The 26,675-nt window shown below is 36.8% G+C and overlaps 1 protein-coding gene across 4 annotated transcripts in view; it reads left to right on the top strand.

The window, feature by feature from the left end:
• Nucleotides 1-26,675, top strand: part of shtd (anaphase promoting complex subunit 1) — an 844,012-nt gene that overhangs the window by 486,843 nt on the left and 330,494 nt on the right. For all 4 annotated transcript variants that reach the window (XM_090401046.1, XM_090401047.1, XM_090401049.1 and 1 more), the window contains one exon: nucleotides 3,122-3,171. In XM_090401046.1, coding sequence (XP_090257172.1) covers nucleotides 3,122-3,171 — 50 coding nt within the window. The remainder of the gene's footprint in view (nucleotides 1-3,121; nucleotides 3,172-26,675) is intronic.

Consider the following 26,675-nt stretch of genomic DNA (forward strand, 5'->3'; position numbering starts at 1 on the left):
ATTACTTTATGGGAAAAAATAAAGGGGTGATATGAAAGAATGATAGGTGCATGGTGTAAAAATTACTTGTTCAAATTTCCAGAGGTGAAGTAAACATCAAAGCTTGTAACAGTAACTAAGAAATTAAGTTGACTAGTAACACCATGAAAAAATGGGAAGAGATTATTCAACACAAGATGAACGCGTTCAGTGCCAACCACGCGATATCGCGTGATGTTGGCAGTGCCTAGTCATCATAACTGATTTTGTGAGAATTTGGCCAAAAGAAAGAGGGTTTATTTTGCACTTCATCAACCCTTATAACCCCAGATGGCATACTGCTAATTCTAATGGACAAAAATAAAGAAATAGAATTCTTTACATGTGAAATGAAGATGGTTGACATTAAAGGTTTACAGATTATTAATTTAAAAAAATAGGGGAGGTATAAGTTCTGTTTGGAAATGTGTAAGCTAATTCTACTAAACCTAAACCCTTCAAAGTTTGATAATATCATTATGTCCTTCATCCCTTGAGATCTGAATTTATGGCTAATTCAGGTATCTGTAGGTTTGATTGAAATGTTTGTGCATATTGGCAATCAAACCTGGTCTGCTAACTGCAATTTTCTCTCTCTAACCTGTTTTAATTTTGCAAAACGATTGGATTTCTATCATTGCACTTTAGACATCAAGTTATGATATGCATGTCAAATATGAGTTATGTTTAGGTTGGAGATTCCTGGAAAACTTTGTTTACTCATGGTGTCCCACATTATCACCATTTATGAAATCCGAAAGACGCCGAATCTCTTTAATATTGTTTGACATATGTTTATTATTATCTGTTCCTGATGCAAGTGTCATCTGTTGACATTGTTTACAGTTATCTGCTACCAGAATTGTGACAGTTTTGTGGAGCTTGCATCAGCATGTTAATGCATTTTAACTTTGAAAACACAAATTATTTTGTATTGTGGAAGTATTTAATTGGAGATATACAGAGAATTTCAAAGCAGTTAAATATCTAGTTTAGATACTCATAACAGTTAGGAATCTACAATGGCTAATTAAGAAAATTTGAAGACATTTTTGGTAAACTTAACAGAACTGTGATGTCAATTTGATTAACACTTACCGTATTTTTCGGACGATAAGACACACCCCAAATTTATGAGACGATTTTTAGAAAAAAATATTTTATTATATAAAGATATATACAAATTTTTACTTAATTTTTATTTATTGCTACAATCATTTGTATTAGCAATATTCAGTTCATCTTCACTCTCAGTACTATCACTCGTCTCATTAATGTCACTGTTCGTATTACTTTTGTCTGAACTATTGTTGTTACTCCCTTCAAAAACTACGTCATCTTCAGTACCATCTATCGCATTATTTATCCCACACTTCTTAAATGACTTTATAATCGTCTCTTCTTTCATAGCCTCCCATAAATTTTTCACCCAGGTATATACTTCTGAAATTGTTGGCTGTTTCATATGTCCTGTTGCTGTAACATCGTGATTTGGCTTTGCCATCCATTTGTTCCACTCTTCCCGCATAAAAGTTTTGAATGGTTTATTAATAGATCCATCCAAGGGTTGTAATTGACTTGTAAGGCCTCCAGGAATGGCAGCTAATTCTGTATTCGTTTCTTTTAGAAGCTTCTTGGTTGATTCTGTTTTATGCGCTCTGAATTGATCCCACACTAACATTGCAGGCTTTTTAAACAACGCACCTGGACGTTTTGCCCATATCTTTTGTATCCATAATTTCATTCCTGTTTCGTCCATCCAGCCTTTATCTTGAATGTGGATAACAATGCCACGAGGAATTTCATCTCTTGGTAACGTTTTTCTCTTGCAGATTAACATGGGGGTAATTTTGTTGCGCCTACGCGACAAGCTAAAACTACAGTGTAGTGAGTTTTTTTGTGACCTGTTGTTTTGATCACTATTGATTTGGTGCCTTTTGAATCTACTCTCCGATTTGAAGGAACATCAAAAGTTAGAGGCACTTCATCCATGTTCGCAATTTGATTAAGCTCAAAGTTAAATTTCCTTCTCGCTGATATGACAAATCTATGGAATTCTATAATTTAACTTCATAGTCAGCCGGCATTTTTTGGGCTAGAGTGGTTTTTGTACGCATGCATAACCTGTGTCTATTCATAAATCTAAAGCACCAAGACATAATGAAAAGAAAACATAGTGATCCAGTAAAATTTAAAATCCATTAGCAGTTGCCTATTGTTTCACTTCAAAAATTATAATTTTCGTAGAAACAGATATTCCGATGTTTCGATGATTTGTTACCCAATTTTTCATTTGTACTTCTAGTTCTGGCCATTTTTCTAGGTGCGTGAATGTTTTTTTGTGTTTACATAGCAGTTTTAATTGTTCCTTTTGTTTTCTCCACTCACAAACCATTTTTTTCTGTTGGTGGTGGACCAAAATGTCTTTCTGCTGCTCTGTTTCCATATTGTTTTGCATAATTTATCACATTTAATTTATAACTCATGTTATATGAAAGTCTTTTTTGTTTTACACTCATTTTTTCTAATTTTAAGATAAAAATTTTAATGACTTATAAAAAATAATTCAAATGAACCGTACAAAAGCAACATATGTTTACACACTAATGACTATTGCCACTCTAAATTAGTGATTCACCCACATGCAGCGAGATAACTTAGGTACCTACCTTCAGTGGCGTATTAACATATATATTAATAAACTAAATTTATTAACATATTGTGGCAGTAATTGAACTTCACTAACAGCTTCGGTATACAGTGTAAAGATTCGTAATTTAGTGTTACCTTCGGACCATAAGACGCACCCCAATTTTCAATCGATTTTTCTATTTAAAAAGGTGTGTCTTATGGTCCGAAAAATACAGTAAGTTCTGATTCTACTAAGATCATCTTTGATTTCATCCATCTTTATCTCAAGTTGGTTTAACTGTGTGAGAGAAAATCTTTTCAGCTTGCTATCATAAGTTGATGGAAAATTTTGCAAAAAAAATTATCGTTATTCTAAAAGTGGTTTATCATAATATGCATTTTCTGAATGTTAAAGTTGATTTTTTTTTTTTGTTTTAGAAAACTAACAATTTTAATTTTCAATTCTTGGTAGGGGCATGAAATGACAAGTGTGGGAGTTCTTTTAGGAATAGCAGCCACAAAGTAAGTACTATTTTGATTCCTTTTAATTCAAATGTTTAGGTGTGCTATTTTCATTCTTAGCACTAAATGCCAACAAAGCTTATTCTAAAAATGTAATTTATTAAGTACTGCAGCCAATCTACTTGTCTCTTAGCTAGATAAAGCACTTCAAATACAGTTTAGAGTAATAGATAGATTTCTAATTTTCATAGTTGTTTTGCAAGGCATAAAAAACACTAAACAAATATTATTTTTTGCTAAACAATCGTGGAATACCACTAGACTACTATGAATCTTGTGTTTTTCTTTAGAGTACCTAAAAGCATCCATTTCTTATAGGCTATTCGTCTTACAGGTGGATTCCTGCAGTTATCAGTAGTTTCTGACTTAAATTTACATTGATAATCTTATAATGCAAATTCCTGCTCTCCATACATGTTATTGGAGACTATAATAACCATAATATCCTGTAATATATTGGCTAGAACACCAATGAGAAAGAATATCTTGATGAATAGATATTTGACAGTAATGAATGCTGGCTAAACAATGAAGAAATGTTTTATGAGAAATTATAATAACCATGTATCAATGGGGCATTATATCAAGCAATACGTAGTCTTTATTTGAGTTATAAGTCAGCAGTTATAATCGAAGGAAGTACAGGAAGATGGTGTAATGTTAAATCTGGTGTCAGACAAGGATGTACATTATCCTGTAAAAATAATCATAATTTAAAATTCTGAATATTTTTACGTATTGTTTATGTTAGAATGTTTATTAGTTTTAGTTTCATAACATGCATTGTCTGCACTTGCGATGTGCCCGTTATTGAAATTGTTTTGTCAAAATGAAATGTAAAGAAGTTAAAAAATTGATGTACTTACTGGATTTGAATAGTTGTGTTAGTTTAAAATATTAAGTTTTGTGTTTTGAAGAGACATCCTCGTTACACTAACGTAATGTATGTGTCAGCCATTATACCTAACTTCTTGCTTGCCAGTTTCATGGAGGGCGCATGCTCGCTGAGAAGTTTGATGTGTGACAAGGTGAGTGTTCGGTATCGAAGTAATGGAGTGTAAACAAGAAAGTGTTCAGAAAAAAATTAGAACACAGGCCAGCAGATATTTAGATTCAGAGGAACTTGAGTTTTTTTTTATGTGACAGTCGGAGGAAATTTAATAGTATATTCCAAAAAAATGAATTGTGGAACTATGAAATTTCAAAGTGGAATAAGAATTGATAAATAAAAGAAAATATTGCTATAGATCGTTTTAAATGGAATATTTGAGGAAATGCTAATTGGAAGATTTGTAGTACATTCCGAAAAGGGAATCATAGAACTGTGTGTTTTTAAAGTGGAAGAGTTAAGACTGTCAATAAGCATTAGTGAATAAAAGAAGTTGCTATTTACGTTCTAAAGAAATGTTCAAGAAAACTCTGATTAGGAAGTTTCATCTGTATTAAGGATGCCGGATCTAACTATTATTTCTACTAAAAAGAGACAGAATTGAGTTAGGAAGAATTAATGTGTGCTACATGAGTGATGAGAAGATATATAAAGTCATATATCTTTGGAAAAGGGCCTTGACAGAGAAAGAAACTGGCTATGAACATTTTGTCATTATGCAAACAAAGTGTTTAGTTTAGTCTTAAGTGTAAGTTTAATTTTAAAAAGGCCTTGGATCCAATTAATTCTGTAGTTAGTTATAGTTTTGTATAACTAACTACAGAATATTGTTTGTATATTGTTTGAAGTGTGTATATATATATATATATATATATATATATTGTTTTTGTTTTATTAAATGTGTTTATTTTGTATTTTGATCTTGAGCCAGTGATTTTTTGGATTCTGAAAGCAAATAATAAAAAAGAAGTCATTACACCAATCGGAGTGAACCCTTGTGCAATAAATAAATATATAGGTACGCTCGTAAAATAAAAATAATTGTTATAGAGAAATCTCATGAAACTGAGAATAGATTAAAATAATCTCTAACTTATACCCCCTGTTATTCGTTATCTATATGGATGACATATTTTGAAGGAAAGTGGTATTAAAAGTAATATCAAAATTGGAAATGTTAATCTCAGCTCTTTGCTATATGTGGATGATGTTATACTTCTAAATAAATCCACTACAAGTCTGCAAGATTCCCTGACTAAAAAAAATAACTGTTTTTATTAATAAATAGGCAACAGAATCAACAAAGCTGATATGGTAGGAAGTCATCTGAATAAATTTATATGGAATAAGAGAGAAATTAGTCAAAACACTAAATTAGCTGTATACAGGACAGTGTTCAACCCAATTTTAACTAATGGATTTGAGAGCTGGGTTAGAAGTAAAACACTTGACTTTACACTTGACCAAAGACTACAGTGTGCCCAAAAAAGATTAGAGGCATGAACATATGGCATCAATGGCAGTATCATATTAAAAACAAGGATATTGGGAAAGAACTTGACATTGTTAGCATCCAGGAATGTATTAGCAGAAATAATCTCAGGTGATATGGTCATTGAAACAGAATGGGAGAGGAAAGATTAGCAAAGCAAGTGTTCTCTGCCAGGCTGGCAGGAAAAAGGCCCTGAGAAAGACCAAGATATAGGTGGATTGATACAGTAAAAGATGCCTTAGAAGATAGAAATATAAAAGAAGCCATAGAAGATAGATCTGATAATGTTGGAGTCTTGACAGATAACAGATTGATATTTGGAGGAAAATTGTAGATAGGAAGAATTTTTCATGTAGTACTATCATATCCTGTACACCCCTTTGAGAGTACATGTCAAGAATTTGATGATGATAATTATTATAACCATAATATTCTGTGTAGTGGCATGAAAATGCCAATGAAAATATGCTGAGCAACATGACTGATGGTGCAACTTTTGTCTAAATGATGAAGAAATGTGTTCTTTCACATGCATACCTATATGTATTTTGCACTGGATTTTAGTGTATTCTCTTTGACCACAGTTTGTGGCATTCATAAGAAAACATATAGAAAACTTCTTCCTAGTACATCTTAACTATTCTATTACTATCCATGCATATAATGTGTCCAGCCCAACTTAATCTATTTATTTTTATGTATTTAATCATGTCTGGCTCATTAAATAATCTGTATAGTTCATGGTTATGTCTTTCCCTCCACACACGCCATTCTCTTGTATTGCTCCAAAAATATATTTGAGAACTCTTCTTTCAAATAGACCCAGCAATCTTTCATCTGCAATTAATAATACAGTTTTCAGAGGAATAAGGTAACACTGGTCTTATAAGTACTTTGTACATCATTATCTTTGTTTTTCTTGAGGTCAGATGTGACTTTAAGTGTTTGTACACAAAAGCATCTATTTGTGGGAAGAATACGTCTCTGAATCTCAGTACTGATATCATTTTTACAATTAACTTCTGATCCAAAGTATATAATACTATGTACAACTTCAAATTTATAGGAACCAATTTCAATTTGAGAAGGATTATTATCACAAATCTTTCTAGTTACTGGCATATAGAGGAGATCCTCGAGTTACGTCGGAGATCCGTTCCTACGGACCGACGTAAGGTGATTTTCGATGCAAGTCGGAATTACCATAGCCTAAGTTACTTACCTAACCTAAAACACCCTAAAGTCATACATATATATCAAGAAACAGAACTAGGCCATAGGAAAATGAAAGGGAGAACATAATTACTGTATAGTACAGAAAAATGACAGAAATGAAACTGTAATAAAAAAAACAAACATAAAACTATCGTTTCGCCTTTTCTTGAATTAACATGAGGCTAATTGGGATAAGGTGTTGATCCTGGTCTTCCAGCCAAAGAACAAGAAGCCTTTCCAATTCAATCATGTGCCCACTATGTTTTTTCGTAATCACAGTCGATTTCATGGGCGCCAATCCTTTCACGTGTTCAAGGATGCTAACTTTATCCTTGATAATAGTCCCGACTGTGGTACGACTTAAGTTCAACACGCAACCGATGTTCATTGGCATTTCTCCCTTTTTTGCCCTTTTAATAATGTCTAATTTCACTTTTAATGTAATGGCTTTCCTTTCTTTGACACACTGCCATCGGAAGAGTCTGCCTTACATTTGGGAGCCATATTGAAGGGTAAAAAGTCATAAAAAAAACACAAACACAAAAGTGAGAGAGTGGATGTAAACAAAGCATGCGGTACCCAAAGAGTGTATGCTGGGACCCAAGCGACGTCACCTCTCCCAAACAAACAGCGCGTAATGGCGTATTCTTCCGCCGCACTCACAAACAAGTTCGCCTGCGACGTTTGAATTTTACTTCATGCTGCTTCAAGTCGGAATTTATTTTTTAAATTATTTATGGGATTACCACCGTAAAGTCGAGACGACATAGGTCGAGGACCCCCTGTACTTTGTTTTTGGTTAATCTGCAAATTCATCTTCTTTGCTGCCTTTTCTGAAACTGATGAAGGGTTCTTCCATTGCTTTTCATCTCCTTCCTATATTATCGATACTGCCTGCATATGCCATAATTTGTACTGACTTGTAGAAAATAGTACCCTTCTATTAAAGCCGGCATCTCTGAAAACCTGTTTGAGTGCTATGTTAAACAGTAAGCTAAGCCATTCCCTTGTTGAACACCATTTTTTATATATATTGGATCAGACATGTTCTGAATTTTGATCTGACAACGAGTATTTCTCATTGTATAGCTTTAACTTAAGCATTAAGTTTTCATGGAATCTGTCCTCCATTGCAATAAATAAGTTGCATCATCATATGCAGCTCTAAAATCTATAAAAAGATTGTATGTTTCAATTTCAAATTCGTTACATTTTTCAAGTAATTTGGTATATTTAAGATCTGATCATTTGTAGATCTTCCTTGACGGAATCCACACTGATAATCGCCAGTAACATTCTCTACATAGCGATAAAATCTCTTACATAGAATTTTAGAGAAAATTTTATAAGTTGTACATAGTAAATTAATTCCTCTTTAGTTAGAACATATCATTACATCACCTTTCTTATGGATGGGGCATATGATGCTCAGATTCCATTTGTCAGGAATTGTTTCATTAATCCAGATTTTGTTGATTAATTGACACAGCTGCTTGAAGTATTCTGTACCTGCACTTTTAATTAATTCTGCTTATATGCTATTCATTCCTGGGACCTTATTGTTCTTAAGTTTTTTAATATCTGCCTTCACTTCTGCATCTGTTGGCTGGTTCAACTACTTCTAGATCTTGGCTCTCTTCCATATCATCTGATTGGCGAGATATATTTGAATTCAGTAGTTCATCGAAATGCTCTGTCCATCTTCCTAGTTATCATTTCATTCCCATTCAAAATTCCTTATCCCTACATATTATTCTAGGCTGGAAATCTTTCTGACTACTATTTAACTTTTGATAGAAAGATCTGCTTTCATTCATACTTCTGAGATGTTCCAATTCCTTAAGTTATCCTTATAGTATATCTTTCTTTTCTTATGCACTCTTTTTTTCTTCTTTTCTAGCCAAGCGGTATTGCTCTACAGCATTGATTGATTGATTGTCTCTTTGTTTCTGGACTTAGCTCTATGCGACTTACCTTTTTCCAAAGTTGAAATCCGCATTGAAGGGCACCCATTTTCAGTCAGTGGATGAGGTAAAGGAGAAAACGGCAGCACTAATGAAGCAGATAACACCTGATGACTTGCAGCACTGCTTCAAACAGTGGAAAATTTGTATGCAACAGTATATAGATAGAGGAGGGGAGTATGTTGAAGGGGATAACAATCAAATTGTAATAATAAACCACGTTTTGCAACCAGTCTCATTATTTAATAGCCACACCTCGTGTGCTTTTTCTTTTCCATAATCTCCTTTCCTGTCCATCGTATTTTTTGTATAGCTGTAACAAGTATCCTATATTTATCCAGTTGCTCCAACAGCATTTTTAAAGCTCCAGATCGGTAAAGAGAAAGTACATTCTATGATGCAATTTTCGAATCTTTAAGACATTTGCCATTTTGTCGCCATTTAATCCATCCAACAGTTATTTCTTTAGAGTTCGTGACAAATTGTGCTTTTTTTTTTTTTCAGGGTGGGGTTGTCAGCCCCATGCCCAACTCCCAACCTGGAGGACCAGGTCTCCCGTATTTATGATCTCCAGAGACAGGGTGACCTAGCCATACCTCCCAGACATTGGGTACCCATTTTAGTTGCTTCGTACGATATGCATGGGCTACAGTGGGGCTATTCTTATTCCCTGGCTGCCATATCTGGACTAGTCTTTAATTGAGCATTTTATTTCTAACACAGCTTTCAGATCCACAAGTTAAAAGAAGTTTGAATGCAGTTTTAAATACAGCTAGTTGAGTGGTTTGGCTAATTTTTCAGGTATTGTTATGTCGTTACTTTTTCTTCCGTTATTTCTCTATCCTTATCTCTGCCGTACCTACCAAGCTTGAAATCTCTAACCTATCTCTCTGGGTCTGCTTCTCCTTTCAGAACTCTGACAAAATTTGTTTGATATAGCTGCGCCAGCTAGATTCCTAGTACAGAAGAATTCTTGTACAAAGAAACCTTCCCAGAGTTCAGTTATTACCTAATCTTGTTAAAGTATTAAGTACCTATAGAAATTTCAACATTGCAGTCTTGGCCTCAAACTTTCTAAACTTTCTTTAATTTCCCCTGATTCACGAGTTCGAACTTTAGCGAGTGGTAAAATCAGTCTCATGCTCAGACAAACTCAGGCTTACATAGAAAAAGCATGTTTATTAAATATCAAATTGCATACAAATAAACTTCCACACATCAAAGGTATGTCATATCAAAATTCTAATTCACTAGCTAAGCAATAAGGAACATTCTGAATATCAATTACACTATTTACATCTCTAGGTTAAATAAGTACACTTTCATCATAAAACACTAGTTCAAAATTCTAAGTAAAGCTCGATAACAAAGATCAATTCACATTCAACTGAGTGTTGTATGCTCTCAGGCTTTCAGACTACTAGTCCAATATGATGAACACGTTACTGAGCACAAAAGTCACTTAAAAGTTATGTTTCCTTTCAATTAGAAATCCGTTCTTCTCTCTTTGCTCCAATACTAATAATTGTTGCACGAATAAGGAAATTTCTGTACATTACCAGTGTCCTGAGAGGATATCGCGCTTCTTTCGTCCGTCCTTTGTAGTCATATGTCTTTCTGTTTTATTGAGTCGCATCCACGTGGAGGTTACGCTGATCAACACAAATGGTCATTTCTTGTACTTTGTCGTACAAATGCTCATCTACCGGATCACTGTCATCATCTAGGCCGTCCTTCAGAGGGGGATTTTCTGCTGTCTCGCATCAGTAAACTGATACCGATGGCCCTAGTTGATGTCTGCCGTCAGCTCACGTATAGCATGCCTGACTCCTTCAGCTAGCAACCAGGAAGGAGATTACTTCCGGCGCTGTCGATCTGTCAGCACTCTGCTTGTCCACATGAGGAACAGAAAAAAGGGGCCCAAAACCTGCGTGAACTTGCCTTTTATTCTTCTTTGTAACACCCTCTTTTCGTATTGGAGGATCTCTCGTTGTGCTCTCCTATTCACCCCTACGTGGTTGCGTCACACCTGCTCCTTGAAGAGCACTCTTTTCGACGAATGCGAGTTCAGCTCGCCTTCCACGAACACTTTCGCTTCAGGCATTACGTCATCGTAGGCAGCTAGCTAGCAACCTTTGGACCTTTGTTTGCACTTAGACATGCATTCTTACACAGAGTATAATTTTGACATCAATAACTTTAAACAATATAATTATACTTAGACATACAATTTTCTCCTCTAGTTTACTTCTTTCTAAGGTAATTCTAACAGGTTTTCTTTTTATATTTTGCTTTCTTAACTAATAGTACAAGTATTTCTAGCTCAGAGTTTTGTTTCTTGTTAAATCCTGATTGAATGACCCTTTTGATAAAAAGGTCCTCATTCAGGATCTAACAGTATTCCATATAAATTTATTCATCACATTCTTCACCATACTAGCTTTTCCAGTTCTATTATTTATTTACATATTTAATTTGCTATCTTTACTACAGAAAATTATGCAAAATTCACTACTGAGAATCCTACTGTTTTCATAGGCTTTGTATTTTTATTACTAATTGTCATACCACTTCATTCCCCACACCGTGGGGCATTAGTTTGTTTTGGAGGGGACCTCCCAGTGATGGGTCATCAGTGAAAGATGACCCCTCCAAATGAAAAGAAATGATATATTACATTCTACTTCACATGTGTGGCTACATGGCAGGTTGGGAGCTCTGGTGCTGAACATAAAAACCCCTTGAGCATGAATTCTTTCCTCAAATGTTTCAGGGAGCCATAACAAGGAACAAACCAAGTACTGATAGTATACTTCTTTACTATCCTTTCTTCCAGAACACAATTGCTGAAACTGAATTTCCTGCCACCATGTCTGCTGTTGCCATGTGACCCATGGAGATCCAGAAAGGGAGATCCTGGTAGTCTTGCACTATATTGTATCCTGCTTTGTCAAGATAGGCAGTCCTGGATGGCCTGGCAAGGATCAGTCAGCTAGTGGGCTAGCCTGCAAGGGTCAGCAGCATCACAGTAAATCTCCTATCCCATGGTCTGGAAAAAGGGATCAAGACTTGCTGTGGTGCTGGTATATCATCCAGGGCAGCCCTGGCATTCCACTTCCAAGCACAGTCATTGGGCATCCATGTGTGGCATCTGCATGGTGGGTGGGGGAGCTCTGGTGCTGAACATAAAAACCCCTTGAGCATGAATCTTCTTCCTGAAATATTTCATGGAGCCATAACAAGGATCAAACCAAGTACTGACACATAGATATGTCATTTGATAACAGAAGCAAGAAACAAAATATGTGTGATAACATTATAAATGTATGAGTTTTTCTCATCATCCATGCGATATGTGAAAAGCCAATATAGAAAATGTCATCCTTCTTTATTCAAAAGTGCTTAGATTAGATTGTAGGTTTTCCCAAAGCAGTTATAAAACTACATTCTGGTGATATCCTTGTGGAAACATCATCTCAGCGACATTCTTAAAAACTACTCAAAGCAACATCAATTTGTGGAATACTAGTTACAGTAGTACATCATAAAACACTCTACTCTTCTAGAGAAGTGATCTCAGAATGGGATCTCCTTGATGTGCCTGATGAAGAGATCCATCAAGGAGATCACATCTGTCACTCCCTGATGTTCAAAGCTTAAAGATCAGAGAGTGACAGGTGTGAGGTGCATCTTAATCCATAGGGATGGTCATTTGGTTCCAACCTTTCTTTTGATCATTCTTACTTTTGATACACCTAAGCCTCCAGCTGGAAATAAGATTGGTGGCAGAAAAATAAATAATTTAAGATATGCAGATGATACAACATTCATAGCAAAAACTAAGGAAGATCTGAAACGGTTGATTCTAATGATTAAGAGGGAAAGTAACAAAGCTGGACCTAATTTAAAAAGTGATGGCTTCTGGCAATTTAAATGAATTTATAATAGAGGGAGATAAAAGAGAAATCGATGAAAGTTATGATTTACTGGGATCCAGAATCAAAAATGATGGTAAATGTGAAGATGAAATTAAAAGAAAGACAGTCATGAGGAAAAAAGTTATGTTAAACCTGATGAAAATTATGAAAGATAGAGGTGGGAATAAGGCCAAAAAGCTAGAATTGTCAAAGCAATGGTATTTTGAGTAGTGACATATGGATGTGAAAGCTGAATTATTAAGAAGAAAGACAGAAAGCAAATTGATTCATTTGAATTATGGCTGTAGAGGGGACTATTAAGAATCCCATGGACTGCAAGACTGACCAAAAGATTTTAGAGATTATCAAGACAGAATACTCTTTGGAGGCGATGATCACTAAACAGAAGCTTATGTACTTTGGACATATTATGCAAGCTGATGAATCATTGGAAAAGACAGTTATATTGGGAAACATTGATGGAATGAGAAGAAGACCACTAAATAGTTGGATGGACCACATCCTTCCTTACCATGTGATGGTACAGTAGCCGTGAGTCCCCCTTTTTATGAGGGAGGGGATATGGCATCATCTAGTCCCCCCAAATTTTTATCCAGGCTCTGGAACCTGCACAGGCTGACAAGTAGGCCTATGGCTGGGTCAGTATTCCTGGCTGTATATTCCATGTGTGTTCACGAGGCCGGTTTGCCTGCTTGTGGGATGAAAAACCCTAGATAAACTGGTGGAAAAAATCCTGCTGTCCACGCCCAAGACCAGCTAACTTGGCTATGGCTGAGGAAGATCCTTAAGTTTCTCGCATCGTCGACGGGAATCGAACCTAGGACACTCCTTCCCCAGGCATATGGTTGCGAAGTGCAAAGCCACTAGGCTAACCGTGCAGACATGGACCACATAAAAGAGCTTTAGTAACTTGAACTTGCAATTGCTGAAAGAAAGGACAAGATAACACAAAGTGAGATGGAGAGCCTTTGTTCACAAGATCACCAAGAATCGAAAATGACTGGATGGTATATAACAACAAGCCTCTGCCATCTGTAAAAACAGGGCATCTCAACTATCCTGTTAGAATGTACATTTGTAATCCACTAAGATTCTTCAAATGTCAGAAATATGGACATGCCTGATGTGGTATCAAATCTTGCTCTGCAAAGAAAGTTAAATGTGTCAACTATCAGGGAGATCATTCAGCCTACTCCAATGCATATCAGTGGTGGAAAGATGAAAATTATGTTGTAGGTTTAATGGATTTTTTACAACACTCAGAAAGAATTAAATTAGAATTTAATACTCCTATATTTCGTCCTAGTCACTAGGACATCTACGGGGATTACAAAAACAATTAATGTAACATGCACACAAAAACTTACAATACTAAACCCAACCACGTGGGTGACACTAAAGTCCTATCTAGGTGGAGCGCCCTCTATGGGCAGTAGTAGGTGGCCTGGAATGTAAGGTGGGACCTCTGGTGATGAGTGTTTCCCAAATCTTCGGAAGCTTAATGCAACCGTATTTGTTAAGATTTGGTTGGTTTCTGAGAGCTGCTGCTGCTTCTAAGAAAAGTCTCTCTTTCTTGAATTTGCTGTGGTGGAGCATGGTGGTTTTCTTCCATGATACTCTGTGGGTGGTGTCCAAAACATGGTCAGCCAAGCCTGAATGGCCATAGTTGTGTTTAACGATGTACGACTTGTGTTCCTCCAGGCGGATGGATGCTGATCTGCCTGTCTGTCCAGTACGCAAGCTTACAGGAACAGGGTACTTTGTAAACTCCAGGCAGAGAGAGAGGGGGGAATCCATTCTACGAAAGATCAGCTCCCCCCCCCCCTCTCTCTCTCTCTCTCTCTCTCTCTCTGCTTGGAGTTTACAAAGTACCCTGTTCCTGTAAGCTTGCGTACTGGACAGACAGGCAGATCAGCATCCATCCGCCTGGAGGAACACAAGTCGTACATCGTTAAACACAACTATGGCCATTCAGGCTTGGCTGACCATGCTTTGGACACCACCCACAGAGTATCATGGAAGAAAACCACCATGCTCCACCACAGCAAATTCAAGAAAGAGAGACTTTTCTTAGAAGCAGCAGCAGCTCTCAGAAACCAACCAAATCTTAACAAATACGGTTGCATTAAGCTTCCGAAGATTTGGGAAACACTCATCACCAGAGGTCCCACCTTACATTCCAGGCCACCTACTACTGCCCATAGAGGGCGCTCCACCTAGATAGGACTTTAGTGTCACCCACGTGGTTGGGCTTAGTATTGTAAGTTTTTGTGTGCATGTTACATTAATTGTTTTTGTAATCCCCGTAGATGTCCTAGTGACTAGGACGAAATATAGGAGTATTAAATTCTAATTTAATTCTTTCTGAGTGTTGTAAAAAATCCATTAAACCTACAACATAATGTCCTCACAGCACTTAAGCCTCTACACAAGGAAAGATGAAAAAGAAAAAAAAAAGCTTAAAACAGAACAAAATATGTCATATTAGAATGCACTAAGGAAATTAACCACCATGACCACATTTGTTATGAAATCCTCTTATGCTGGGAAGGTGGCAGTTCAGAAAATATCAACAGCAATTCAAACTTGTATGTCTGTTCTACTATCTCATAATTTCACCATACCTGAAGTTTATGATGGTGACTCTTCTCTCTGGAGGTCATCACTATGGTCTCACTCTAGAACACCAAAATGTTCCCATTCGATAGAAACTTGCTTGTTAAAAAAAATTAATGGCAAGGATATCACTGAAAGAAAACTCACCAGACCAGACACCACCACTGGAAAAAAAAAAAAGCAAGCATATTTCAGTTTTCACTGTAAGTCAATTTAAATTTGCCAGATGATCCATCTATATCATATGATATATTGAATATTTTTCCCAGAGGAAGAGGTGGATACTGGTTGTCCATACTTCACAAAATCAACTGATAAAGGTAAGCCCTTAACCTCTTGGAAATAAGACGTCTACAAAGCCAAAACAGTAGGAGAATTTTTAGTGGAATGCTCTTGGGTTTCAGCAAAATATCAATATCATCAAGATTCTGATGCAGACACACAAACCATCTGTTTCTGTCTGCAGGAAATATATTTAAAGCCCAGTGAGGAACTCCACCCTAAGGAGTTTCACTGTTGGTCATAATGACAGGACTGGAAATACTGTGCTCGTGATGGAGTAGTGATCCTAGTGGGCAATCATACTCCCTTACAGCAGGTCTAACTTAATTGAGTGTGTACAGTTTATTTACCATTGGGTGCTGAGTTAAATGAAATTGAACTTGATAATGTTATTTGGGTGATTTTAATGGACAACATGCTGTGGTGTCGTGCCAGCATAAATAGACCAGATCGTATCATTGAATGAATGATTAACAAAAATGACCTCTCTCTCTTTCTCTTTTGAATAATAGATGCAGTATTTTCTTCCATATGCCTACCTGCTCATATTTTGCAATAGATCTTAATCTGCTCTGGATGTTGAGGGAGCATTTATGCAAGCAATCATGTTCCTGTTATTTGTTTTGTCTTGACAGGAACCATGTTCTCCTACCCCCATACTCATGTAGAAAATAAATGAGGTAGACTGAAATACTTTAATAGTGTTTAATAACTTTTAAATGTGCTCTCGCCAAAGCATGCCATGTGAAATGTCTCAGAGTCAAAAACTATATTGGATCCAATTTACATTATCGATTAATCAAAAAACAAGTGCAAAAACTGTATGGGGGTGGGATGGGGGATCTAGAAAATTAAAGATACAGTACTCACTGTTAGTCTAACTTGGACCATAATGGATGTTTTGTTGCTGATACCAAAGCTATTCCAAACACTACAAAGAAAATATTGCCACAATCTCAGAAACGCCTTCATATCGTCTTGAATTTTTATATTAAAAAAGCAAGAAGAGAAACAGCAGCTAAGTGTTTCTACCAGTTGGTAGAAACAGTCAGACAATGTAGTAGGACCAGATTACCCATTGTGGTTGGTCCTAATGACATCCATTATTATTATTACTATTATTGTATGGGCACTTCCATGGAGTTCAAAGACCCGTCGTGAGAGATCCAAACTATCCACACAATCTCCTTGAACCTATTAACAGATAAAGCACTCACAACTGACTCTGGCAATTCATTCCACTCATTCACAACTCTATGCAAAAACTCTAGTGTTCCCCCCCCCCCCTACTAACCACATTTTTATTCAGCCTTCCAGGGATGACCTCTGTTTCTGGTCCCACCAGCCAAGTGCTGAAACATTGCGCCTGCATCAATCCTGTAAAACCCTTTAAAGCAATTTAAATGTTTCTATCCCCTCTTTTTCTCCTATCAACCAATTTCTGCAATCCACACACCCTCAATCTATCTTCATAGGGAAAATTCCACAGACCACTCACCATCTTGGTCACTGAACTCCGAATCTTCTCCACCACTTCCTCATCCCCAAGAAACCCAGGCGACCAGACTTGAGCACAGCATTCCAGATGTGGACTTATCAAGGCCTTAGAAAGAGGAATAACAACTTCTTTATCTCTACTTGTTAATGTGTTCTTCAATAGCCAAGTAATCATCTGGGGATATCTTAGCAACCTTAGCAATATGTCCTCTAAACTCTAATGCTCAGTCTACCACCATCCCTAAATCTCTAACTTTATCTATTTCCTGGAGTACAGTGCCATCAATGTGATACACACTTGTAATCTGTTTATCCCAAAATACATAACTTTACATTTCTCCACATTAAACTGCATCAATTATCTTTTGCCCACACTGATAGCCTATTTAAATTGTCTTGCAAACTTTCCAAATCATCTTGATTAACTATTACTCTATCTAATTTTGCATCATCAGCAAACCAGGTTATTTCCTATATCATTTATTTACAAATTAAACAGCAATGATCCCAACACCAAACCTTGCAGCACAACCTCTACTCACCAGTTTCACCTCGATTCTGGCTCCTCCATATACTACTTTTTGGTATCTGTCCAGCAGCCACCCAACCAGTGTCATATCCATCCCCATTTGTTCTAATTTGCATAACAGAGTTCCACGTGGTATTCTATTAAATGCTTTTGCAAAATCCTGCAGAATCATTGTGTAGCCATTTCCTTCATCCAACTCTGCTGTTACTGTATTATAAAAAATACATTAAATTACTAAGGCATGACTGACTCTTCACAAAATTCATGTTGTGCACCTCTTACAATATCATATTTTCATTCATGCATTCTTGAATTCTCTTTTTGAGATTCTCCAATATCCTAAAAACTCTACTTCATTCACCTCTGTTCCTCCATTAGTGTCTGTCTCATATGCTAAAGCAGTAACTTCACTACGATAATATACCCTTGCAAAGTGGTCACTCAGTAACTCAACTATTTTATCTGCTCTGTCACCTTGTGACCATCACTCATTAAGGCTAATCTTCCGTAGTCATTCTTCCCCATGCTTGCCACATAACAAAAGACCTCTCTGGGGTTTCCTTTGTCCTGCTTGGCTAGATTCTTCTCATAATCTTAATTTTCCTTCCTTTCCATGCTAATCACCTTTCTTGCACTACTAACCTGCAGTGTTTTATGGCATACCACAGATTTAAGCTTCTTCCTAAGCTTGTCATAATCATTGGCCTTGTAGTACCACATAATACCCCTTCTTAACAGAATACTCCTCATGTTGTGAAATCTCCCAAGTCTAGACTGCATGGTCACTTTTTGGAGTCAATGTGGTCTCCTTGGTTATGGAGACTGATCCTATGACAGGTTCAATGCTCTCTCTCACTTCTAGTCCCCTCCATCCCATGCTGCCTCAAGTAATTATCTCTTATCAGGTGTATAAATTCCATTTCCTTTCTGCCATGTGATCTTTTTTTTTTTCCTTCCAGTCTAAATCTCCATGGTTGATGTCCCCCATAATAATCACTCGACCTGTACTCATTGTACTAATTTGGTGATGTATGGCTTACAGATCATCTGTGAAACTCCCTAGCCTGTAGCAACAATAAATTGTATATTTTGTCTTACTGGCCTTAATCTCACACCAGACTGCTTCAAATGAACAACCACCCTGCTGCTTATCTCCTATTCTTTTTGGCTGCAATTCACCCACATCCCATCTTCTCTATCTTGCCTGAAAATACCAAGCGGCTCACATTCTAAACTCTAACTACATCATCTGCTGTTAGCCAAATCTCACAAGTCAAGTCTCAAATGCCTATAATGTTTGCCGAGATTGCACTAACCATTGCCAAAAAATCCTCCCTCTAGTTCCTGATACTTCTGCAATTAGTATATAGAAACTGCAGCATTCTTTTAGGCCCCACATTCACTTTTACTTCTTGAATTGACTACCCTCTTCAATATTTTTGCTTGAGAGACTAGATTCTGCACTTGGCCATTCTTACTTTCACTCACTTCATGGGTGCCTTCATGCAAACTCACCTGCTTCCAGCTTAATTGCTTAAGTTTTCCTGAATTTACACTCCAGCATACTTAGTGAACAAAGTTATCTCTAGTCACATAATACCAGAACCATTTAGATGCAGTCCATCAGCATTGTACAAATCCTTCTTTCTGTCAACAGAGACTACAAATGCACAAATTCTACATCATTCCTTTTGCACAATCTGCATGTAGACTCTTTGGCTATCAATGTTCTTCTCAGTTTGCCTCTCTACCACAGCATGGTAGGAGACAAGATTCACCTTCTCATTCTTCAGTTTTGCCTCTTCTAACTACTACTTTACATCCTCCCTCATAGAATATTTCTTGCTTCAAATCATTTGTGCCAAACAAGACAATCATTTCCTTTGACTTGCCTTTTTGCATCTGGATGGCTGGACTAATATTGTGAATTTTTGCACCCAGAGAAACATGATTTTGTCACTCTTTCATAAAGTACTACCCCTGATCATTGAGTCTTGTTTGTTCACTCAGCCTCTATTATTTCATCAGATTACCTGCTCCGTTCTCTTTTTAGCCCTGCTAATCTCTTGCCGCTTCTACAATTTTTCAATGTCATGCTTTGTCCTGTGAAGAATAACATTCAAGCATGCTATTTCTATATTAATATCCATTTTGTTATCCTCTATTTTCATAGTCGCAAGTTCGACATTAACATTATTTTCCATCCTACCACTGGTACTCTCCACTCTACTAACATTTGCTATGTTCTCGTCACCTAATAGACACTCACTTTTGAAACATTTAATACATACACTCTTTCGCCAGTTTCAATTTTCTTTCATATATCGTTTAATTTTCTCGACGAATACATTTACATGTTGCACTGCATAAAATCCTGCAAATTCAAATCACCCGACTACATAGTTTTTACTGCCATTGCTGTACAACACATTGGCACCATAACATATATTGTAATATTGTATTTAAATAAAAAAATACAATGTTTACTTCAAGCTAAATAGCTCATTCAGTCACACACTCATTTAAAGCAAAAACTACAATAAGTGAACTTAATGTTATCAACTAAAATGCGAAAACGTTACTTATCCTTCAGGAACATTAAAACCACTCTACAATCTACACATACAATATGCCACCTAATGGCCAAATATGAGATGATACATATTCTGTCTATGGATCTCCTTTTCTTTTATATGTACCAGAATACTTACAGAGGAAGAGTTTTGGGATATGTGACATAAGTCAGTTGTCATTGCCATCCCAGAAAAAGAAGCAACACAACCAAGCCACTCTTGACCCGTCACTCTGACCAGCTATTGTAAGATTTTGAAAAAAATAGTAAATGCTAGGCTTTTCTGTTATTTCAAATGCAACAATCTTTTCTTCAATACACAATGTGGCTTTTATAGACTTTGTTCAACTTTGGACCATTTAGTCAGTTTATAAGCTTATAAAGTTGTATAAGTGATGCATAGGAATGCATTTCAGGAGAAACAAGAACATGTAATTTCAGTATTCTTTGACATGAAAAAATCTTACGACACAGCCTGGAGAACACAAGACACCTTCTTGTGTTTATTAAAAACTTTCCAAGTTAGAATGGGAAGTGTGCCATATAATCATTTCCCCAAGGCCTTGTCTTAAGTGTGGCATTCTTTGCTGTCAAAATTAACTCAATCACTGAAAAGCTAACTCTCAAATCAACATACAGAGCAATGCTTTATATGTTGACGACTTCACAATTTACTATGACTCTTGTAACATGAAAATAACTAAAAGACGACTTCAGCAAGCAATTGATTTTGACTCTCCCTGTGATCTTATTACTGGGACTCATTTCTGACAAAAAAAAAAAAAAAAAAAAAAAAAAAAAAAAAAAAAAAAAAACATTCCTTGAAAACATTTGTGGGGTGCTTAAGGGTCAAAGCTGTATAACTGAGAGGAGACCTCCACATAGCCTTTAAAGGAATGCGGAGAACCGACCAGGTCTTCTGACCTAATGTCCAATCCTCACCTTCTCGTGGTGCACCCTGTTGGGTATCTACTTTGATACTGAACGAACGAGGATGGGCTGGCAATTTGGGATTTAGCCGACCAAATTGTATTCTTATTGGTTAAACCAAATAAAAAATGATGGTACAACATGACAAAATTTCATGCCGGCTGGGGCGTCGCCCGGTTAAACAAGGCCCCCGTTGTTTTCGCCAGGGAACCAGGGCGAACAGCGAAAAGTCAGCTACTGGAACAAATCTGAAAACAAACCCCAACTCAACATCACCAGAGTTAAAGATCGGTACTATCAACGTAAGAAGCCTGAATGGCAAAGAAATGGAGCTAGCTGAGGAATTAGATAAGTACCAGATCGACATAATAGGGGTGACTGAAACAAAAAAGACCAAAACTGGTGAGATCTTTCTGAGCAATAAATACAAAATGTTATATTCAGGCAATAACAATCAAGGAAAAGAAGGAGTAGCCATAGTATTCAACACAAAATACGAGGCCAATCTTCTTGAATGGCAGTCAGTCTCAAGTAGAGTAATGTGGGCAAATATGAGAATGGGGAACTGGACAATGAGACTTATTTGTGCCTATGGTCCCACAGAAGGTTCTACTAAGGTAGAAGTGGAGGAATTTTTTGAGGCTTTAGAAAAAGCAACTGACACAATGAAAAAGGAAAAGTTGGTCCTTGTTGGGGATCTAAATAGTAGAGTAGGAAATGATTGTGAGACATACAAAAATATTTTGAGAAAATTTGGAGAAAAGAGCAAAGCTAATAATAATGGCAAATATCTGTTGGATTTCTGCTCAGGACATGGACTGGTTATTACTAACACCATGTTCCAACATAAAAATGTGCACAAATTCACATGGAGAGAAGAGGCTAGGAATGAGAAAAGTCTCATTGACTATGTTATTGTTGATAGTGATGTTTTCTCCCTGGTGCAGGACACCAGAGTGTACAGAGGATTTGAAATTGGAAGTGATCACTATTTAGTCTTGAGCAGGATAAAATTGAATTTCATATTGAAAAGAATAACATGTAAGAAAGTTTTAAAGCGAATAAAAGTTGAGCAGCTCTCAGATGTAAACTGTAGACTAAAATACAGAAATATTATTGAAAAGAAAATGAAAGAGTTTGAGAACAGGAATCAAACCTTGGAGATTCAGTGGCAAACTCTGAAGGAAACATTGATTGATTCAGCCAGAGAGGCATGTGGTGAGGTTGTGTGCAAAGATAAAAAAATCAGAACTCCCTGGTGGACACAGGAAGTTAAAGAGGCAGTGAAGGAAAAGAAGAAAGCATATCAAAAGTTCCTGGCAAATAAGTCAGCTTTTAGTCTTACAGAATACAGAGACAAATGTAAGAAAGCTAAACAGTGTGTAAAACTAGCTAAACAAAAGTCATGGGAGGACTTTGGCAAGAATATAGAAAATAAATATCAAGAAGGTGGCAAAATATTCTGGAGGTTGTTGAAGAAGCTTAGGAATGGAGGAAAGAGTGCTGTAAAAGGAATTAGAGATGATAAAGGTGACATGAAAACAGGAGAAAAAGATATCCTTGAAGTATGGAGTAATTACTTTGAAAAACTGCTAAATGAAACAAGCAGTGATGACAGCACAGTGATAAAAAACACTGACCAGGCAGGCAGTCAGGAATACATATCCATACTTGAAGTAGAAAAAGCCATCAAAGGCTTGAAATGTGGAAAGGCAGCAGGAGTAGATGATATTCGACCAGAAATGCTGAAGTATGGTGGTATAAGAGTCTTACAGTGGCTGCACTGCATAGTTCAGAAAGCCTGGACAGAGGGACGAATTCCCGATGATTGGAGTAGAGCTCTCATAGTACCCATATATAAAAAAGGAAATAAAACTGAATGTGAGAATTACAGAGGTATTTCCCTACTGAGTGTTCCTGGCAAGATCTATGCATTGAGAAACGGTTGAGAAGAATTGTGGAAGAAAAGCTTGGTGAAGAACAAGCTGGATTCAGGCCAAATAGAGGCTGTCAGGATCAGATCTTCACTTTACGACAAATAGTGGAGAAATCATGGGAATATAACAAAGATCTGTATTTAAGTTTTGTCGATTTGGAAAAGGCATATGACAAGGTGCCAAGAGAGAAGCTATTCAATACGCTGCAGTTATATGGTGTCAATGGGGCATTATATCAAGCAATACTTAGTCTTTATTTGAGTTGTGAGTCAGCAGTTAGAATTGAAGGAAGTACAGGAAGATGGTTTAATGTTAAATCTGGTGTGAGACAAGGATGTACATTATCCCCTCTGTTATTCATTATCTATATGGATCACATTATGAAGGAATGTGGTATTAAACCTGATATCAAAATTGGAGATGTTAATGTCAGCTCTTTGCTTTATGCGGATGATGTTATACTTCTTAATAAATCCGCTACAAGTCTGCAAGATTCTCTGAATAAATTGAATAGCTGTTGTAATAGATATGGTATGAAGGTCAGCAATAAAAAGACAAAGACAATGAAAATATTCAGAATCATTGAAAATGTCAACTGTGTTGTGAATGGAGAACCTGTGGAACAAGTAAAACATTTCAGCTACTTAGGCACAATTTTTACTGAAGATGGTAAACTAAATATAGAAATAGACAACAGAATCAGCAAAGCTGGTATCGTGGATAGTCAATTGAATAAATTCATATGGAATAAGAAAGAAATTAGTCGGAACACTAAATTAGCTGTATACAAGACTGTGTTCAAACCAATTTTAACTTATGGATCTGTGAGCTGGGTCAGAAGTAAAACACTTAACCACAGACTAGAGACCGCAGATATGAGAGTCCTGAGAAAGATTAGAGGCGTGAACAGATGGCATCAATGGCAATATCATATTAAAAATGAGGATATTAGGAAAGAACTTGACATTGTCAGCATCCAGGAATGCGTTAGCAGAGCTAATCTCAGATGGTATGGTCACTTAAATAGAATGGGAGAGGAAAGATTAGCAAAACAAGTGTTCTCTGCCAGGTTGGCAGGAAAACGACCCAGAGGAAGACCAAGATATAGGTGGATTGATACGTTACAAAGTGCCTTAGACGATAGAAATATAAGATCTGATAATGTTGGAGTCTTGACAAGTAACAGACTGATTTGGAGGAAAATTGTAGATAGGAAGTTAGTAATGATGTAATTTTTTCATGTAGTACTGTCATATCCTGTACACCCCTTGAGGGTACATGGCAGGAATTTGATGATGATGATGAAAACATTTGTCAACTAAGAGAAAAACATGGCTATGTTACTAATTATATATTTGGTTTGATCCTTTATCCAAGTGTAGACAAACAAAGTTTGTGATTGAAGTATCTTCAGGACTGGGGCAACACGTGGCAAAGGTGGACTAAGTTCTCATAACTTTCCTTAGTATCCCATGCAAAATACATCTCCTTGCCGACATGTATAATGCTATGCATTATGGAAAGGGTCACTACCCAGGCCGGTTTGACCTTTATTGAGGTGAAACAAAGTTGAAGCAATGCAGAACTCATATTTCCATATGCTAGTTGCCAAAAGGGGGCTGCTTAAGGGTCAAAGCTGTATAACTGAGATGAGACCTCCACATAGCCTTTAAAGGAATGTGGAGAACCGACCAGGGCTTCTGACCTAATGTCCAATCCTCACCTTCTTGTGGTGCACCCTGTTGGGTATCTACCTGGATACTGAACGAATGAGGATGGGCTGGCAATTTGGGATTTAGCTGACCAAATTGTTTTCTTATTGGTTAAACCAAAATAAAAAACGATGCTACAACATGACAAAATTTCATGCCGGCTGGGGCGTCGCCCGGTTAAACAAGGCCCCCGTTGTTTTCACCAGGAAACCAGGGCGAACAGCGAAAAGTCAGCTACCAGAACAAATCTGAAAGCACACCCCAACTCAACATCCCCAGAGTTAAAATTGGTACTATCAACATAAGAAGCCTGAATGGCAAAGAAATGGAGCTAGCTGAGGAATTAGATAAGTACCAGATCGACGTAATAGGGGTGACTGAAACAAAAAAGACCAAAACTGGTGAGATCTTTCTGAGCAATAAAAACAAAATGTTATATTCAGGCAATGAAAATCAAGGAAAAGAAGGAGTAGCCATAGTATTCAACACAAAATATGAGGCTAATCTTGAATAGCTGGCAATTTCAAGTAGAGTGATGTGGGCAAATATCAGAATTGGGAACTGGACAATAACCCTTATTTGTGCCTATGGTCCCACAGAATGTTATACTAAGGCTAGAATTGGAGGAATTTTTTGATGCTTTAGAAAAAGCAGCTGACACAATGAAAAAGGAAAAGTTTGTCCTTGTTGGGGATCTGAATATCAGAGTAGGAAATGATTGTCAGACATACAAAATTTTGGGAAAATTTGGTAAAAAGAGCAAAGCTAATAATAATGGCAAATACCTGTTGGATTTCTGCTCAGGACATAGACTGGTTATTACTAACACCATGTTCCAACATAAAAATGTACACAAATTCACATGGAGAGAAGAGGCAAGGAATAAGAAAAGTCTCATTGACTATGTTATTATTGATAGTGATGATTTCTCCCTGGTGCAGGACACCAGAGTGTACAGAGGATTTGAAATTGGATGCAATCACTATTAATCCTGAGCAGGATAAAATTGAATTTCATATTGAAAAGAATAACATGTAAGAAAGTTTTAAACCGAATAAAAGTTGAGCAGCTCTTAAATGTGAACTGTAGACTAAAGTACACAAAGATTATTGAAGAAAAAATGAAAGAGTTTGAGAACAGGAACCAAACCTTGGAGATTCAGTGGCAAGCGTTGAAGAAAACCCTGATTGATTCAGCCAGAGAGGCATGTGATGAGGTTGTCTGCAAGAATAGAAAAATCAGGACTCCAGGGTGGACACAGGATGTTAAAGAGGCAGTGAAGGAAAAGAAGAAATCATATCAAAAGTTCCTGGCAAATAAGTCAGCTTTTGCTGTTAGAGAATACAGAGACAAATGTAAGAAAGCTAAACACTGTGTAAAACTAGCTAAACAAAAGTCATGGGAGGACTTTGGCAAGAACATAGAAAATAAATATCAAGGAGGTGGTAAGATATTCTGGAGGTTGTTGGAGAAGCTTAGAAATGAAGGAAACAGTGCTGTAAAAGGAGTTAGAGATGATAAAGGTGACATGAAAACGGGAGAAAAAGATATCCTTGAAGTATGGAGTAATTACTTCGAAAAATTGCTAAATGAAACAAGCAGTGATAGCACAGTGGTAAAAAACACTCGACAGGCATTCAGTGAGGAATACATATCCATACTTGAAGTAGAAAAAGCCATCAAAGGCTTGAAATGTGGAAAGGCAGCAGGAGTAGATGATATTCGACCAGAAATGCTGAAGTAAGGTGGTATAAAAGTCTTACTGTGGCTGCTGCATAGTTCAGAAAGCCTGGACAGAGGAACAAATTCCCAATGATTGGAGGAGAGCTCTAATAGTGCCCATATATAAAAAGGGAAATAAAACTGAATGTGAGAATTACAGAGGTATTTCCCTACTGAGTGTTCCTGGCAAGATCTATGCAAGTATTCTT

Source organism: Typopeltis vanoorti, chromosome 11 (genome assembly GCF_054136105.1).
Source record: "Typopeltis vanoorti isolate ZY-2024b chromosome 11, IOZ_Tvanoo_1.0, whole genome shotgun sequence".
Lineage (NCBI taxonomy): Eukaryota > Metazoa > Arthropoda > Arachnida > Uropygi > Thelyphonidae > Typopeltis > Typopeltis vanoorti.